Here is a 19,975-nt window from a genome sequence, read left to right on the forward strand (position 1 = left end):
AATAAATTTCTTCTACATCGGGAGAGAGTGCTTTCATTTCCACTTCTTTTTCGGAAAATAATTGATCTCACGTTGGCAATACCTCATTTATTACATCTCTCAATCAGTGTCCTTTTATTGTTATTGTGATTGCCTGTTTAAGTTCAAGGCTGTTAAATGTTTTTGCACATGTGGGTGGCCATTTGAGAGAGTTTACTTATGTCAGATCTAGGCAGAGCAACAATTTTGTGAATTTGACCATGTTGAACGATGCCTGCTCACCCATTTTTGTTAAACATATCTGCAGCCTTTTATACTGTTGACTTCATCTTCCTGAACGCCTTTTCCCCAGCATCCAGCAAGTGGAGTTCTCCTTTTCTTGCCGATCAAGTTATAGCTGCTTTGGATTGTATTCTAAGCCCTGTACCTCTGCCCCTACTGTACTCCATAGATTGATTGATTGCTCCCTCCCTGCTCAGCTTCTCTTCTGCATGCTGCTTCTCTGTAACGTCATACTGAGGAAAAATTATAAAAAAACAAGTTCTGTGAATGCTGGCCACCTGAGACCTTTAAATGCAACATCACTTTCTGTATATATGATAATGACAACAACCTCTGTCTTGTCAACACTTCTCTTGACCGCTGTCTTTGATAATTTATCAGACATCTAGTACTATGAGGAGAAATTTGTTGCTCCTAAATATTGAGAAGATGGAACTAGTTAACTTGTTAATCCACCACAGGTACTATGTTCCCTAGCCAATGAGTCTCATTGCCCTCCCTGTCAACAGCCTGAAGTTGAATAAGGCTGTCGGCAAGGCTGATGCCATGTTCAACCTCAGTTGTGCTTCTAACCAGACATCCATGTCATCAGACTAAACTTGCCTATTTCCACATTAATAATATAGCGTGAATATTAGTTCGTCTGAAACTTGGATTCAGGCTGTATTTTAGATCTCGCCGTGCCTATCCCATTGTACTAATGGCCAGAATTTCCACATTCTGTCTTTCAGAAACTTAAATCATCTGAACCTCTGCTATCCGTGTCCTGTATCTTACCAAGTTTTGGTTCTGTTTTTTCATCACCCATAGTGCTCACTGATCTGTATTGGTTCATGAGTAAATAATTGTAAAATTCTCATCCTTGCTCCTAAATCCGGCTTTGGTCTCACTTCTTGCCTAGCACCTCTTGTCATGCAACATCTTCAAGATGACAGCATTTATCCTCTCCTGTGCATCTCCACATTTAATTACTGCATCATTGACATCAATGCCAGGAGGTGGTAAGGCTCAAGGCCACGAAATTCCCTCCCTAATGCCTTCTCTCTCTCTCTTCTCCTCTGCCTTTCTGCTGTTCGCTACCCTAATGATCATTTTATGTGGCTAAGTAATAAGTTGCATTTGTTAATACTCCATTAAATGCCTCGGGATGTTTTTAAGTTAACAGGAACTAAATAAATTAACACTGCTGTTCTGCATGAATCTCTGATACTAGATGTCACCCTTATGGCTCGTGCCTGCCTTTTGTAATAGTGGGGAGAAGTGCCATTAAGTTGCTGATCAGTCATGATCTTGTCGATGGAGGAGCGATTATGGTGCTAATGGCCTGTCCCTATTCTATATTGCAAATAAAAAGCAAATAATTCAGGAAAAGTGCAGTTAGTCTGGCAACATCAGCAAAGAGAAATTCAATGTCGCAGTGCCAAGACTGTCTTTCAGAGCCTGGTCCTATGTTCACGGATTTGAAAATATTTTCTTTGCATCACTAGAATTGGATAAAATCAAATCATACTCTGATGAATAACTTGTTTTGTAATTTCTGTGCCCCGTCCTCTGATTGCATTGCCACTTGAACCAGTTTGTTTTCAGTTTCTGAATTGAATGACTAGAAATTAGAAACTGTTGTGGTTCCAACATCCCAGAACATCCCATTTAATTTCCTACCTTCAATTTGTCCATATCTCTGAATCAAGCTGCAAATCCGGACAGTAATATTTGAATGTATATGTTACTATTTTAGAGCTCAGGTTTATTCAGTGCCGCGCAGTTATGGGAAGAGATAGCAACATTTCTGTAAATTAGCACCTTTGCCATTTGTTGCAAATGTTCTTGGATGACAAAAAGCAAAGTGTAGCACTGCTTTGCCACTGCAATTTTTTTTATTTTGTATCTCCCATTATTAAAAAATCAAGTTTCTAATTTTTCATCTAGGTTCTTTCTTATTACGAATTCTGTTGTGAAATCAAGTACACGTCAATTGATTTTATAACTTTATTTGCACATCATGCTGCTTATTTTCTGCCAATGGAAATAATATGTGCTATTTCTTTTATCTAGCTGACCATGAACAAAGATCAAAAATTGCTCCACCAACTGGGATTTTCAGATGACCAAATATTAACAATAAAGACGCCTGTGATGGGTACAGCATCAGGGAGTTCAGTTGACTCATCTGCCAGCAGTGGTGTGTTCAACTCCGCTTATGTTATGGAACAGGTTAGACACGAAAGGTTGTGTAAAAACAAAGTGTTTAACTTCAGATGAAAGTTGTTTGAGAACAGAGTTCTGCTTTTAGCTCAGGTATACAAATTTCATACAAAGTAACCTGAAACTTAGTTCTTGATCAGTTGAATTATTTTCAGTTTTCATTGAAGGATTTGCAGAGGTACGCTGCTTTTTGATATTCTTTAAAAATGAGATTGCACAAATTCTAGATAACAGCCGATAGAACTATGGATGCTGTAAATCAGAAACAAAAACAGAAATTGCTGGAAAAGCTCAAAGAGGTCTGGTAGCATCTGTGCAGTGAAATTAGAGTTAACATTTTGGGTTATGTGACCCTTCCTCAGAAGAAATTCTGGCTACGGAATGGAGGAGGCTTATCAATTAGCGTAAATTACAATGACAGACACCAGCCACAAGGCAAGACTTTGTAAACATGCGTGTGTTGAATGTTTGATAAAAGTACTGTGCAATTCGTACTTTCGAGTATTGCACTTTTCTAAATTGACTTAACTCTGTACTTTCCTATTGAACATTCCTTCAGCACAGTTGAATTCAATGTTCCTTATTTGAGTGGAATTCCTACTGTTAGTCATTTATTTTGGGATATCTCTGCTAGTGGTTTTTGTGACTAGTTTCTTTCCCTTTGTAATAGGAGAAATCACTGCCTGGTGTTGTGATGGCACTGGTTTGTAATGTGTTTGATATGCTTTACCAACTCGCCAACCTTGAAGAACCAAGGTAAGTTTCCATAGTTTCAAATAGAGTGGCTGTATGTATGTAATTATCTTGTATTAAAAGCAGAATAACACCAATCAGATAGGCCTTGTAGAACTGCTCATGGTATTTTAAGTATTAACATTTTACACATGGTGAGTGTCAGAAGCTCCGGAAGTAATTTGCTCGTCACCATTGAAAGAGCTAAGTTCTCTTCTTCACTTTGGGCGTTTAAATGATGAGAGTCCTGGAATTGGCAACTGACAGTCACATATATGAAATTATCTGTACCACAGGTTCTACATGAAAGAAGCTTAACTATTCAGGGATCCATTGAACACAAACTTAGTCGACTTTAAATTGGGGTTAAAATTCAATTCCTTGAGAATGTTAAGCTATAAAATACATCAGTTTTCGTAAAATGCAAATTTCAAATGTTTTACACTAGCTTGTAACTTTATTTCATTATCATTTGAACTATTTGTCATATACAGCAATGTAAAAAGCATGTGTTTTTGCCGGATGCCAACCTAAAATTATTGCTACTGCTGCCTCCAACTTTGGCTTGCATTAAAACAAATATATTACTGACGTGTTCATCTTTCAGGATAACAGTGCGTGTTAGGAAGTTGCTGTTATTAGTTCCTACTGATCCAGCAATCCAAGAAGCTCTAGATACACTTGATGCTTTAGGCAGAAAAGTAAGTTGTTATATTCTTCTGTATTTTTCCCAATTTTAAAATCATTTTTCAGTGAAAAGCAGCAGCATTTTCCCCTCATGGTATTGGGAAAAAGGAGTACCCAAATTTTACCGAAAGTCTTGAAGTTTTAACAGGAAAACTAAGTCCTCTAATGTTTTCTGGGAGAATCTTGATATTACCTGGGTCATTGTAGCAAAAAGAAAAGCTTTTCTGTTTGAACAACCAAACTTCTCCAAGTTATTAACAACATTGTCAGCACATCTATGCGGACAAAAGATTATTAATTGTGGTATAACAAAAAATAAGAAACCAAAATTCTTAACTCCATACAAAGAACGTGTCTGACTCAAGTACAAACTCTAGTAACTCTATCGCTCAAGAAAGAACCATTAGTCATCTGCATAGTTCCAATCCAAGCAAGTGATTCTTTACCAGCTTCGTCTGAGATTTTAAAAGTGTTGTATAAATGTCCTTTTTTTTCCCCAAGGCCTTGTTGTATTAGTGACTAAGATTCTCAAAACCTCTCTTCTTAGACTTTGGTACAATGAACACTGGTCATTTTTGAGTTCCCAGATTAAACATCTACTTTTGAAAGCTGAACAATTAAATCGAAAATGTTTATAAATACAACCCACTCCTGCAGTGTCTTTCGCAGATGATGTACCTGAAGTCTGGGAGTGGGTCCAGGCATCCCACATTTTTGTGTCTTGTTACTCCCACTTTTACCTGACTTGCATGAAATTAGATGTGTATCATTTGTTACCTCAGCTCTACATCTCTGTTGTTTATTTCTTTAACAGGATATTGGGTGGATAATTAGTTTTGAACTGCATGCAGTTGGGGGCTGGCTTGTACACAGCAGATGCTGGAGGAGCCAGGTTCTTTACATGATATTGCAGAGTTTTATTTGTTTTTCCTGGATGATGAGTTATTGATTATGCAGATTATTAATTGCCAGAAGATATGCAGAATGGTAGGTTTAAACTGAAGGTTGATTTTATTCTTAGCAGAAAACTTTACTGACTGATTCAAGTCATCAAACATCAAAGTCACCCTCGCTGTCTTCAAAACAACAACATCAGCCTAGTGCAAACACTATTTTGGAGAGTCTGTTCAGATCATCGGCACCTGGGATGTCCACCTTTAGAGTACTATATAACTTAGAGGTATGAGCTATTCAAGTTATAAGCCCTTTGGATATTGTTTTGCAAAAGACTGTTTCATCTCATTGCAACTCCCAGTGAAAGCTTATCATGCTGCCTCATGAGGACTTCACAATATCATTGGAAAATAATTTCCATTGTAGCTGATATTTGTGCTGCGCCAGGTTTTTAGGTGTTCACACATTCTGCACAAAATTCTATTTTGTTCTCAAACTTGAGAAGGCATCTGCTGCATCCACCTCGAACCATTTAAAAGGTTAGATTCCATTTGTCCTAAAGAGAGCTTACTTGCACATTTCCAAAAACAAAGCACATTTTAAGTAAAAACTATGATAATCGAAATCACTCAATGTTGCAGTTTAAGTTTCCAATGTGGGACTTTTCACCAAGGTGTTTTTCAGTTCTGTTGCCAAGTTAAGATCATTCGTGAAAACCTAAGCAACGAATGTAATCGTGGAGACTCTCCATTGGATAGGCACAGTGGCATCCTAGATCCATTGAGGTTGAGCAATAATTGAATTTTCATGGGCTCGATCTTTCTTGGTAAATTATCAGCTGGATTTGATGCAATTTTCCTCTTGTCTGCTATTTTGTGCTTGCTTGTGAAAGGTAAAAATTTATTTGGCAGTTCCTTTCAATTACAGAATTAAGAACACATGCAACAGAAATGTGCAACATATGTGTGGAAATGGTTCAGTTATTGTCCTCTGATTAACACCTACATTTCTCAAGAATGTGAAGTTGCCATTTTCTTGAAGAAATTCTGGGCTTTATCCATTCCATTCATTAGATATGAGTGTCATTTGCCTGGTGGTGTAGAAACTCATTTGGTTCCTGCTATTAATTTGGATTTTTATGCTGTTTGTCCAGGTTCTCAGTTCCAAGCTGATGCCCACGTCAGATGACGAAATGGCAAGAAACTGTGCTAAATCTTTCTGTGAAAACTTCCTCAAAGCAGGAGGTTTGAGGTATGCATGTGTACTATTTTGTATCCAGTCTTCTCGTTTTTTTTTAATTTCACCTGCCATTCAAGCACCATAGAACAAGCTTGATTCCATTTGATATGATTTTTTTCTCCATATAATACCAAATGTTTTAGTAATTAGTTGAATCACTTGCAAAGACTTTATATTTCAGGAGGATATTATATTTAAATAATTCATGGAGAAAGGAATGCCTCACTTAATATTTCGATGCTACTTATAACAAGTTAATGTTTGAAAATACATTCACGGGATGAGGGTATCGCTGGCTAGGCAGCATTTATTGCCCAGAGAGCAGTTCAGAGTCAACCACATTGCTGTGGATCTGGAGTCACATGGAGGCCAGACCTGGTAAGGATGGTTGTTTCCTTCCCTAAAGGACATTAGTGAACCAGATGAGTTACTTTTTCAACAATTAACAATGAATTCATGGTCTTCATTAGTCTCCTAATTCTGTTAGAAGGTGAAACTGCACTCAGCCAATTTGATTAGAATCTGCTATCAGGTGTATTGCTGGTCATTGAAACCAGAAGTGAAAAGACTTGAGGATTTTGGAGGCCAGACTCTGATTGAATAATCTGTTTTAAGACTTCACGGTTAATTTTTCTTGCGGAATTTAAAGGTAATCTGTCAACCATTGGCAGGTATAAACTTTAGCAATTGTGCTAAATGCTAAACTTTCCTGTTGCTTTTCTGATGTATCACCACAAAAATATATATTCTCCCTCCATTTATTTCAACCCTATATAAGTACAGTACCAGCTAAATATGTTGAAAACACCAGAAAATACCTTTTCAGAAATTTGCAATTACAGGTTTCTGTTATCGTAGACCACATCTTCCCTTAACCTGTCCAGTTCCTCAAACACTGACTTCAGTTATTCAGCTTTCTTCCTGGAAGTTTCCATTTAGAAACATTCCATTTTGAGATGCAACAAGGTTTACGTTCTTCATGTTTTCAGCCATTGCAATGTCATTGTATACAAAGGCAAGTCTTCACCCTCACAAAGGTAATGGTTTTCCCTGAACATAATTGTATTATGATACAGCCAGACTCATAATTTATGACATTTTTAACTTTTCCTCCATTTCTGAAGAAATCATGTTAGACTTTATTAATATTAATTCTTTTCTCTTTCTAAAGATTGCCAGACCTGCTGAATTTCTCCAGCACTTTGTTTTATGTCAGATTGCCAGCATCAGCAGTATTTTATGTTTGTGGTTTTTAAGAGGTTGCTGTTGTTCTTTTATAATTGATTTGTATGTGTGTCATTGACTTCAGACTGGCAAAAGCTACTTCTGACTAGTCTGGAGTTCCATTTCTTATAATATGCAAAGTATGACTTGATTTTTACAGCTAAATGTTTCCAATTGTACTAACTACTAATGCTTATAATAACAACAGCGCGTAAGAAATGAGCTAGAGACTGTACAGCCACCTTAAAAACTCAGCAACACACACTGCTTAAAATAATTAGTGCTTCTAACAACCATTCTGTCATTTTGGGAGATGGTCTTAAATTATTTCACCTTTGCCCTCATGACAACTGAGAAAATAGTGAAAATTGGTTTTTTGATATTTTTCAGTTGAAGTGAAAATGCAACTTGCATTTCATAAGCCCAAGCAGACTATTTAGTGTATCAGTTCTGCACTCAACTTCTCAAAAGACTTTTAGGAAATAACAGGTTGTCTGATACGAAACACTGTTCAATATTCTCATTAATAGCTCATAATTTAAAACATTAACAATTAATAAGATTTACTGATAAGACTTTTTGTTAAAGACTGTGAACCTGTTGATTTTTGTCACAACTGATCCTGTGAGAAATGATTTCTAGAAAGGATTTTTGATGTATTCTAGACTGATTTTAATTTTCTTGTTACAAGTTGAGCTATCTGTGGATATAACTACTCACAGCAGGTAGTTAGGGTCTGGACTGCGCTGCCTGGAAATGTGGGGGAGGCAGGTTAATTGAGGCGTTCATTGGGGCATAGTATGATAATTTGGAAAGAAGTAGTATGCAACAGTACAGGAAAAATAGGAGATTGGCACTTGATGATACTCATTTGCAGAGCTGGTGTAGGCACGATGACTGAATAATCGCCTCCTTTAACAATTCTGTGAAGTTCACAACAAGATATTTGGAAAATAAGATAAAGAAAATGTATTTATGAAGCAACAAACTGAGACATTTACCCTTTGGGAATGTGGACTCAATGGATTTAATTGAACAATTTAGATAATTACCTTCTTAACACTTATGTTAATGAACAAATCCCCAAATATGAATCCAAGCAAGCTAAGTTTGCATGCATTATTTTCTATTATTTGACAAAAATGTTTATTTTCACAATTAAGTTATGTTCATTTTGTTTTACTTGGCCTGACTCTAGTTTAATTAGGTTTACAATTTTTACAATATAATTTCTACTAATCTATCTTAAATCCTCGGCATTGTTTCCTCAGTGTTTGATATTACATGGAAAATTTAAGGTTTTATCAAAGCTTTGTAGCTCAGGTTATGGGTGAGGTTATTGACTTGCTTGCCGAGCTGTCTTGTTCTCGTTCAGAAATTTTATCACCGTGCTAGGTAACATCATGAGTGAGTCCTCTGATGAAGCGATGTTGCTCTGCACCACGTGGAATTTATACTTTCCAGTCCATTATGGTGACTAGTGTTGTTTCTGGTTTTGTTCTGTATGGGTTTGTATATGGCGTCCAATTCTGTGTTTCTTGATTGACCCGTACAAAATAAAACCAGAAATGACACTGCTCACCATAAAGGGATGAGAGGGAGGGTAGGATATGGGACAAGGCCAGGGTTGGGGAGATTTTAAAACTGGTTAATTTCACATTTACGCCTTGAGGGTGGAGTCATTGTGAAACTGGAGGCGGCCCAGGATGGACAAGGCACCCAGGGAGTGGGAGGGAGAGTTAGTGGTTGGCGACCAGAAGGTTTTGTCGTTTGTCACAAACAGAGTGCAGATGCTGTACAGAACAGCCTGTGGGCCTCCGCTTGGTCTTACCGATGTAGAGGAGGCTGCATCAGGAACAGTGGATACCGTATACCATGTTGACGGATGTGCAGGTGAACCCCTGTCTGATATGGAAGGGTTGTTTTGGGCCTTTATTGGAGGTGAGGGGGAGGTGTAGGGGCAGGCAGTGCACTTTCTGTGGATGCAGGGAAAGGTGCTAGGGGTGGTGGGGTTAGTGGGGAAGAGTGGAGCAAATGAGGGAGTCCCAGAAAGAGTGGTCCCTAGAAAAGGCATATGGGGTGGGGAGGGAAATATATCTTTGGTTGTGGGATCAGATTTGTAACTGGCGGAAGTGTTAGAGATTGATGCACTGAATGCCAAGGTCAGCGTGGTGGTATGTGACGACCAGGGGAATCCTGTCTTTATTTTTGTTGGGGGAAGGTGTGTGAGGGCAGTAGCATGGAAAACACAAGAGATGTGGTTGAGGGCATTTTTGATCACTGTAAGGGGCATGATGCAGTTGTTGAAGTGGGAGGACATCTGGGATGTTCAGGGTTAGAATCACTCCATAGTGGAAAGTAGATTTGAAGTACTGCTGCTAACTTTGGCTGTGAAATCCTTGCTGTATATGTTGGTGTTTATTAGCCAAAGGAAATACAGCTGACATGTTCCTTAGAAAGCTTATACACCTTTTCACTTCTTATATTCCAGTTTGGTGGTGAATGTTATGCAGAGAGATTCCATTCCATCTGAGGTGGACTATGAGACAAGGCAAGGAGTCTATTCAATCTGCCTACAGCTTGCAAGGTGAGAGCCCACATATGTTGTATCATTCAACAAAAAAACAATCATCTCCATTGTCAGGTATGCTTGTCCAATGATTTTTGAGAAGGCGAGTAGCAACATTAGCCAAGAATAAGATCAGGCTCAGATATGGAACTTAACACAGACAAATAAGATCACTGTACTGTACTCAGGCTCATCTGTAAAGTATGGCTGCTTGAATGACATACCGCATTCTGGAGCCCAGAAGGTATTCCAGTGAAGAGGAAAAACCTTTGAAAGGGGAAAGGCAGAAAATTGTTTAATTATTTGGATGTCATGTTGCGTTTGTACAGGACATTACTGAGGCCCCTGTTAGAATACTGCATACAATTCTGGCCACCTTCTATAGGAAGGATGTTGTCAATCTTGAGAGATCACGGAAAAGATTTACAAAGATGTTGCTGGGATTGAAGGGTTTAAGCTGTAAGAGAGGCTGAATAGGCTGGGGCTTTTTCCCCTGTAGCCGCAGAGACGAAGAGGTGACCTTATAAAGGTTTGTAAAATCATGATGAGCATTGTTGTAGAGAATAGCCAAAGTCGTCTTCCTAGGGTGAGGGGAGTCCAAAACATGAGGGCGTAGGTTTAAGACGAGAGGGGAAAGATTTATAAAGATCCTGAAAAGTAAACTTTTCATGCAGAAAGTGGGTGTATGGAATGAGCTACCAGAGGAAGTGGTGGAGAGGGGTGCAATTACAACATTTAAAAGGCATCTGGATAGGTATATGAATAGGAAGGGTTTAGAGGGATGTGGGCCAAATGCTGGCAGATGGGACTAGGTTGGATTGGCATGTCTGGTCGGCACAGATGAATTGAACCAAAGGGTCAGTTTCTGTGCTGTATGACTACTTAGTTACTGTGGCGATAAAGCTGTTCTGGTCACTTAAATCAACAGTGTTTTGACACCAATGTTTAAAAATACAGTTAAGGACTTATCCATAAATTCCAATATTATCTCAATTCATTGCCTTTAATTAAGTCATTTTATTGTAGCATTTAATTTTGCAGCCGAAAATAGCTTCTTTGAAGTGTTGCGTGTGTGATCGAAGTCATTGACTTGATCACGAGTCAATTTTTTTTTTATTGTTATAAGGTTTGTTTAGTCATGTTCTTTTAGGGAAGAAAACTTTCTTCCGCTTAGAAATAGATTACCCATAACTCTTCACTGATCTGTGCAAGCAAATTTCCTGTTTGTATAGAGGCAGTCACCTTTGCTGGGCATCTAGAAATTGGCAAGAATAGCTCTGTTTTGCAGAGATGCCCATGTCCTGAGAGTGAAATTTATTTTAAATTGACTCAGAATCTGGTAACTGTACAATAAAGATAAGTGCATGACTCAGCCCTTTGAAATGGTTGAAGTTATTTCTGGCAGTGATTGATTTTCATTCCCCAAAAAGAGTTGTACTATGTAGCTTGGCTTTTTTTGTTGTTTATATTATCCTCAATTAATTCTCCACATTTTCAAATGACCAGATGGATTCTTGTCTCGCTTTCTTTGTTACTGAAGATAGCTGTTATCCTGTTCAGCAGTTTGTCATGTAAATACAACTAGTTGTTCAGGATTTATAATTGTGCAATCTGTTGGTCTAGAAATTTAATATCACAGTTTGCTCTAACAGAGTTGTGGCTTATCAGCTGCATTTTCCTAATTGGGTAGTTGGAATCTGGAACTCGTGTCCCTCTAAACAGCTTGGATGTAGGTTTACATAACATTAACATTGTTATTGATGTTTTTAGAATATCAAGGGCTCGGAGAAAAGATGGATAAGTGGCATAGATCGGCAGTGAATTAATAGAATACAGAACAAGTCAAGGGATTAAATGGGATAACAAGGTGTAGAGCCGGATGAACGGAGCAGGAAAGCTGGTGTTTTGGGTCTGGACCCTTCTTCAGAAATGGGGGAAGAAAAGGAGGAAGAAAAGGAGATTCTGAAATAAATAGAGAGGAGGGGGGAGGCGTATGGAAGATGGATAAGGGGCAGATAGGTGGAGAGGAGATAGACAGGTCAAAGAGGTGGGGATGCAGCCAGTAAAGATGAGTGTAGTGGGGAGTTAGGGTGGGGATAGGTCAGTCCAGGGAGGGTGGACAGGTCCAGGAAGCAGGATGAGGCTGGTAGATAGGAGACGGGGTTGGGACTTGAGGTGGGAGGAGTGGATAGGTGGGAGAAAGGACGGGCAGGTTAGGGAGGCAGGGACGAGCTGAGCTGGTATTGGGATGCACTCGGGGAAGGGGAGATTTTGAAGCTTGTCAAGTTCACATTGATACCTTGGGCTGCAGGGTTCCCAAATTAAATATGAGGTGCTGTTGCTGCAACCTTCGCATGGAATCGTTGTGGCGCTGGAGGAGGCCCAGGATGAACATGTCGTCCAAGGAGTGGGATTGGGAGTTGAAATGGTTCGCCACTGGGAGGTGCAGTCATTGGCCGTGAGCTGAGCGTAGGTGTTCACAAAGCGGTCCCCAGGCCTCCGCTTGGTTTCCCCGATGTAGAGGAGGCCACGTCGGGAACCAGGGATACAGTATACCACACTAGCAGGCGTGCAGATGAATATCTGCTTGATGTGGAAGGTCATCTTGGAACCTGGGATGGGGCTGAGGGGGGAGGCATCGGGGCAGGTGTAGCTCTTCCTGCGGTTGCAGGAAAAGTGGTGGGGAGTGTTGAGCAGATAAGGGAGTCACGGAGAGGCAGATAAGGGCGGGGAGGGAAAAATGTCTTTGGAAGTGGGGTCAGATTGCAAATCACGGAAGTGGCGAAGGATGATGCGTTGGATCCAGAGGTTTGTGGAGTGGTACGTGAGGACGAGGGGGATTTTGTTTTGGTGGTTGTTGCTGGGCGGGTGTGTGAGGGATGAGTTGGGGGAAATATGAGAGACATGGTCGAGGTCATTTTCGACCATTTTGGATGGGAACAAAGAAAATTACAGTACAGGAATGGGCCCTTCGGCCTTCCAAGCCTGTGCCAATCCAGATCCTCTATCTAAACCTGTCACCTATTTTCCAAGGATCTATAACCCTCTGTTCCCTGTCCATTCATGTAGCTGTCTTGATACATCTTAAATGACACTATTGTGCCCGCCTCTACCACCTCCGCTGGCAATGCGTTCCAGGCACCCACCACCCTCTGTGTAAAGAACTTTCCATGCATGTCTCCGTTAAACTTTCCCCTCTCGCCTTGAAATTGTGACGCCTAAAAATTGAGTCCCCCACTCTGGGAGAAAGCTTCTTGCTATCCCCCTGTCTGTACCTCTCATGATTTTGTAGACCTCAGTCAGATCCCCCCATAACTCCCGTCTTTCTAACGTAAATAATCCTAATTGACTCGACCACTCTTCATAGCTAGCGCCCTACATACCAGGCAGCATCCTGGTAAACCGCCTGTGCACCCTCTCCAAAGCATCCACATCCTTTTGGTAATGTGGCGACCAGAATACGCTGTATTCCAAATGTGGAATACTGTGTAAAGTTTACTGCGTAAACCAAAGTCCTGTCCAACTGTAACATGACCTGCCAGCTCTTGTACTCAATACCCTGTCCAATAGGCCGTATGACTTGTTTACTACTCTATTGACCTGTGTTGCCACCTTCAGGGTACAATAGACCTGAACACCCAGATCTCTCTGTGCATCACTTTTCCCCAGGGCTTTTCCATTTACCATATAGTTTGCTCTTGAATTGGATCTTCCAAAATGCATCACCCCACATTTGCGAGGAAGTTGCAGTCCATGAAAAACGAGGACATCTGTTATGTCCAGGAGTGGAATGCCTCATCTCAGGAGCAGATGCGGCGGAGGCAAAGGAATTGGGAATTGGAGGGGTGGCATTTTTGCAGGAAGGTGGGTGGGAGGAGGTGTGTTCCAGGTAGCTGTGGGAGTCGGTAGGCTTGAAATGGATATCAATTTCTAGGTGGTTTCCAGAGATGGGAACAGAGGTCCAGGAAGGGGAGAGAGAGAGAGAGAGAGGAGATGGTCCAGGTGAACTTAAGATTGGGGTGGAAGGTGTTAATGAAGCACTTATGCCATCTGCAATCTGACCCCACTACCAAAGACATTTTTCGTCCTCACTCTTATCTGCCTTCTGGAGGGGCCACTCTCTCCATGGCTCCCTTGTCTGCTCCCCACTCTCCACCAGCCCCACCACCCCCAGCACTTTTCCCTGCAACCGCAGGAAGTGTTACACCTGCCCCTATGCCTCCCCTCTCAGCCCCACTCCAGACCCCAGGAAAACCTTCCACATCAAGCAGATGTTCACCTGCACACTGGCTACTGTGATATGCTGTATCCGCGGTTCATGATGTGGCTGCATCTACATTGGGTAAACCAAGCGAAGGCTTGGCGACTGCTTCGTGGAACACCTATTCGGTTCACGACAAATGACTGCACCCCCCCCCCCGATCCATTTCACCTGCCCTTCTCACTCCTTGGACGACATGTCCATCCTGGGCCGCAACGATTCCACCTGAAGGTTGCTGGAACACCACTTTATATTTCACTTGGGAACACTGTGGCCCAATGGTATCAGTGTGGACTTCACAAGCTTCAAAATCTTCCCTCCCACGACTGCATCCCAACTCAGCCCAGCTCATCCCTGCCTCCCTAACCTGTCTATCCTTCCTCCTACCTATCCACTCCTCCCACCTGAAGCCCCAACCCCAGCTCCTACCTACCAACCTCATCCTGCCTCCTTGACCTATCCATCCTCCCTGGACTGACCTATCAGCTCCCTAACTCCCCACTACACTCACCTTTACTGGCTCTATTTGTCTTCTCGCCACCTATCTACTCCTTTATCCATCTTGCATCTGCCTCCCCCTCGCTCTATTTATTTCAGAATCCCCATCACCTCCCTCATTTCTGAAGAGTGGTCCAGACCCGAAACATCAGCCTTCCTGCTCCTCTGATGCTGCTTGGCCTGCTGTGTTCATCCAGCTCTAAACCTTGTTATTTCAGATTCTCCAGCATCTGCAGTTCCTACTGTCTCTGAATGGATTAAATGGGCTGTCTCTGTTCTGATATTACAAGATTTAATATTTCAGCAACATTATCATGATGTAAATTTCCGTTTGGGGTGTTTTTGTCTCCAAAAAGGAGGGATAAAATTCAGTTGGTATAACAGCATGACTGTTTTACAAGTTCAGGAAGGAGCAGTCGCTCAAATGCTGCAGGTTTCAGCAAGCTTGAGTAAGGAGGTATTGGGAGACCTAAGTTTAAAATATTGAGGAATAGGAGAATGTGACACAAAAAAGGACTAAATTTACTGCAAAAGTGAAACTTTACTAAACGAACAAGGATCAGATTTAGACATATTCATGCTCAAAATCCAATCAAGTTGTTAAATAATTATCTCCTCAAAATAATTTGTTAAACTTGATTTCTTGCTTTTTAGTGGAACTGATAAAGGGAAACGTTTTGAAGTTATTAAAAATCTTGGGACTCTATATACTAGTGTTATGCCATGTGTTTTCTGCCCTAGGTTTCTGTTAGTAGGCCAAACTATGCCTTCTACTTTTGATGACGATTTCCTGAAGGATGGAATGGAAGCATTGTCCTCTCGCCCATTTCGCAATGTCAGTCGACAGAATAGTCGACAATTATCTATGTGTGGCAGTCAAGAAAAGTCAACAATGAGGCAGATGAGTGTGACATCAGATCGGTCATCTATCAGAATTGAGGAGATTATACCTGCTGCCAGAGTGGCAATACAAGTGAGTGAAACTATAACTGCTGACAAGGATAATGCTTCTTCTACGTTACAGAGCTACACCAACCCTGAAATTTCTTCCTACCTTCCTGTGGGTGATGATGCCAACAATGAGCACCAACAGCATTGTTTCCAGGATTCGGGCTGTTCTGTTTTTGTCATGTGTTGGTTCATCTAGTTTTCTTGCCTTTTTTTTTAACTTTTAGATTGAACTACTCAATTTTTTTTGTTTATGTTCCAAGTAAATGATTCTTTCTTTGCGACAGAAATTTCCATTCCTTTCACCTTTGACATAAAGTCAGAGAGTCATGCAGCATGGAAACAGACCATTCAGTCCAACCAGCCCATGCAGACCATGTTCCCAAACTAAATTGGTCCCACCTACCTGCACTTGGCCCATGTACCTTCAAACATTTCCTTTTCACGAATGTATCCAAATGTCATTTAAACATTGTAACTGTGCCTGCATTCACCACTTCCTCTGGCAGCTCGCCGCACACCGTAAAATTGCCCCCCTCCCCACCGTCTTTTTAAATCCTTTTCCTCTCAGCTTAAAAGTATATCCCCTAGTTTTGAACTCCCCCACCTTAGGGGAAAGACCTTTGCTATTCACCATATCTATGCCCCTCATAATTTTATAAACTTCTATAGGGTTGCCCCTCAACCTCCTTACCTCCAGTGGAAAAAGGTCCCAGCCTATTCAGCCTATTTTATAACTCAATCCCTGTATAACTCACATCCTGGTAAATCTTTTCTGAACCCTCTCCAGTTTAATAATATTCTTCCTATAACAAGGCAGCCAGAACTGCACGCACTACTCCAGAAGAGGCCTCACCAACAGCCTGAACATGACATCCCAAGTTTAATACTCAATGGTCTGTGCAATGAGGGCAAGAATTATGTACCTGAATCCCTAAGTGTCTCTGTTCTACAAACCAGGGCCCTACCATTAATTGTATAAGTCCGACACTTGTTTGTTTTAGCCAAATGCAAAACCCCACATTTATCCAAATTAAAATTCATCTGCCGCAACTCAGCCCATTGACCCAATTGAGCAAGATCTCTTTGAATCTTGTCTAATGTTACACGCTGTTCTGAGTTTAAGATTGCTGCATATTCTGAGTTTATTGATCAGACCTGCTGTGTATTTCTAGGAGCTTCTGTAACATTTTGCTCCTGTTTTCTGCAACCTCTGTAACATAGGAATTTGTGCATTAATGTTCAGGTATTTTGCAAGTGTAGCTTGTTTTAATGGTAAGGTGGCAAAGTCTTGTCACATGCTACTTTTTTTTTGTAAAAGTTTATTTACTGTCTGCAATCTGAGAAACTGCTGTCCCAGACATAAGTATTAAACTAATGCCATTGAATTGCTGTGATTTCATTTTGCAAGAATGTTGAGTGCAACACCATCAAGGCCAGACTTAGAATTTTGTGATGGTGGGGCTGGTTTGTGTAGAAATATTCTTAATGGTGAAGCCATAAAAAGGAACATTGGAAATTATCAGTGTAAAAATATTATTGAAAGTTTTTCCCTTGGCATTTGACAGTCTGAACATTCGATCTTACAAAACCCATCAGTTATAAAGTTGGATGAAGGCTTTTGGCTTTCTTCAAATATTCCGATATGTTAATAAACAGATATCTCTAAGGAAGGAGATGAAAATGATTATGACAACCCTAACATGGTAGAAGAAAAGGGACAACTTAATCTTGAGATTTATCAGCTTCTTTTGAAGAATGTAATATTAGCTGTTTAAGTTGTTACAGGAACCGTTGTCAGAAGTCACACAAAACCATCTCGTAGTCCGATCGGTTTTATTAAAATTGCAATCTTTTGGAGCACTGTTTCATCAGGTGATGAAGAGCAGTGCTCAGAAAGCTTGTGATTTTAGATAAGAATGTTGGACTAAACATGCTTATTCTCTAACCGTGAGCCTAACCCACCCTCTACTGACCCCTTCACCCGCCTCCAACGCAAGTCGTCCTCCTGGACACCACCCGAAGGCCCCTGACCTTTCCTTAACCTCTTCATCTCCAGCTGCCGTCGAGACATCAATCGCCTCAACCTCTCCACCCCTCTCACCCACTCCAGCCTCTCCCCCACAGATCGTGCAGCCCTCCTCTCCCTCTGCTCCAATCCCAACTTCACCATAAAACCCGCAGACAAGGGAAGCACAGTTGTACTATGGCGCAATGACCTCTACATCGCTGAGGCCAGACGCCAGTTCTCTGACACCACCTCCTACCGCTCCCTGAATCATGACCCCAACCCCGAGCACCAAACCATCAACTCCCAAACCATCCACAACCTCATCACCTCAGGTGACCTTCCACCCACAGCCTCCAACCTCATTGTTCCCCAATCCCGCACTGCCCGCTTCTATCTCCTTCGCAAAATCCACAAACCCGGCTGCCCTGTTCGACCCATTGTCTCTGCCTGCTCCTGCCCCACCAAACTCATCTCCACCTATCTGGATTCCATTTTCTCCCGCTTGGTCCAGGAACTCCCTACCTGCATCCGTTACACCACCCACACCCTCCACCACCTCCAGAACTTCCAACTCCCCGGTCCCCAACACCTCATTTTTACCATGGATGTCCATTCCCTCTATACCTGCATTCCCCATGCAGATGGCCTCAAGGCCCTCTGCTTCTTCCTGTCCCGCAGGCCCAATCAGTCCCCCTGTAGCAACACCCTCATCAGCCTAGCCAAACTCGTACTCACCCTCAACAACCTCTCTTTTGGTTCCTCCCACTTCCTACAGACAAAGGGGGTGGCCATGGGTACCCGCATGGGCCCACCTATGCCTGCCTTTTTGTAGGTTACGTGGAACAATCCCTCTTCTGCACCTATACTGGCCACAAACCCCACCTCTTCCTCCTTTACATTGATGACTGTATGGGCGCCACTTTGTGCTCCCACGGGGAGCTCGAACAGTTCATCCACTTCACCAACACCTTCCACTCCAACCTCAAGTTCACCTGGACTGTCTCCCACATCCCTCACCTTCCTGGACCCGTCTATCTCCATCTTAGGCAACTACCTAGAAACCGATATCCATTTCAAGCTCGCCGACTCCCACAGCAACCTAGAATACACCACCTCCCACCCACCTTCCTGCAAAAATTCCATCCCCAATCCCCAATTCCTTCGCCTCCGCCACATCTGCTTTCAGGATGAGGCATTCCACTCCTGTACATCCCAGATGTCCTCGTTCTTCAAGGACCGCAACTTCCGCTCCCGCAGTGGTCAAGAACACCCTCGACTGTGTCTCCCGCAACTCATCCCTCACACGCCGTCTCTGTAAAAACCGCCAAAAGAGAATCCCCCTCGTCCTCTCATACCACCCCACCAACCTCCGGATCCAATGCATCATCCTCCGACACTTCCGCCATCTGCAATCCGACCCCACCATGAAAGACATTTTTCCATCCCCACCCTTGTCTGCTTTGACTCCCTTATCTGCTCCATAATCCCTTCCAACCCCACCACACCCGCCACTTTCCCCTGCAACCACAGGAAATGCTGCACTTGCCCCCACACCACCTCCCTCACCCCCATCCCAGGCCCCAAGATGGCTTTCCATATTAAGCAGATGTTCACCTGCACATCTGCCAATGTGGTGTATGGCATCCGCCATACCCATTGTGGCCGCCTCTACATCGGGGAAACCAAGCGGAGGCTTGGGAACCGCTTTGCAGAACACCTATGCTCGGTTCATAATAAACAACTGCACCCCCCAGTCGCGAACCATTTTAACTCCCCCTCCCATTCCTCAGACGATATGTCCTTCCTGGGCCTCCTGCAGTGCCACAATGATGCCACCCGCAGGTTGCAAGAGCAGCAACTCATATTCTGCTTGGGAACCCTGCAGTCCAATGGTATTATTGTGAATTTCACAAGCTTCAAAATCTACCCCCCACCCCCCCCACTGCATCCCAAAACCAGCCCAGCTCATCCCTGCCTACTTAACGTGTTCTTCCTCTCACCTATCCCCTCCCACCTCAAGTTGCACACCCATTTCCTATCTACTAACCTCACCCCGCCTCCTTGACCTGTCCATCCTCCCCGGACTGTCCTATCCCCCTCCCTACTTCCCCACCTACACTCACCTCTACTGGCTCCATCCCCACCTCTTTAACTTGCCTGTCTCCTCTCCACTTATCTTCTCCTATCCATTTCGATCTGCCTCCTCCTCTCCCCCTATTTATTTCAGAACTCTCTCCCCCTCCCACTTTTCTGATGAAGGTTCTAGGCCTGAAACATCAGCTTTTCTGCTCCTAAGATGCTTCTTGGCCTACAGTGTTCATCCAGCTCCACACCATCCCATTCCAGCACCATCATCCCCATGTCACTGGAATCATTGGGTAGTAGCTCTACTTGTGTTACAACCTGAGTTCACACATTCACCTTCTGAGGTGTAGTATGCCAGCTA

At 42.3% G+C, this 19,975-nt stretch overlaps 1 protein-coding gene across 2 annotated transcripts in view; it reads left to right on the top strand.

The window, feature by feature from the left end:
- Positions 1-19,975, top strand: part of usp24 (ubiquitin specific peptidase 24) — a 180,970-nt gene that overhangs the window by 86,554 nt on the left and 74,441 nt on the right. Inside the window, exons 27-33 of one of the 2 annotated variants that reach the window (XM_048538885.2) lie at positions 2,317-2,475; positions 3,137-3,222; positions 3,806-3,899; positions 4,907-5,065; positions 5,933-6,030; positions 9,734-9,829; positions 15,312-15,543. In XM_048538885.2, coding sequence (XP_048394842.2) covers positions 2,317-2,475; positions 3,137-3,222; positions 3,806-3,899; positions 4,907-5,065; positions 5,933-6,030; positions 9,734-9,829; positions 15,312-15,543 — 924 coding nt within the window. The remainder of the gene's footprint in view (positions 1-2,316; positions 2,476-3,136; positions 3,223-3,805; positions 3,900-4,906; positions 5,066-5,932; positions 6,031-9,733; positions 9,830-15,311; positions 15,544-19,975) is intronic. The other variant, XM_048538886.2, reaches the window with a different exon arrangement.

The sequence above is a fragment of the Stegostoma tigrinum genome, chromosome 8, assembly GCF_030684315.1.
Source record: "Stegostoma tigrinum isolate sSteTig4 chromosome 8, sSteTig4.hap1, whole genome shotgun sequence".
In the NCBI taxonomy this organism is placed as follows: Eukaryota; Metazoa; Chordata; class Chondrichthyes; order Orectolobiformes; family Stegostomatidae; genus Stegostoma; species Stegostoma tigrinum.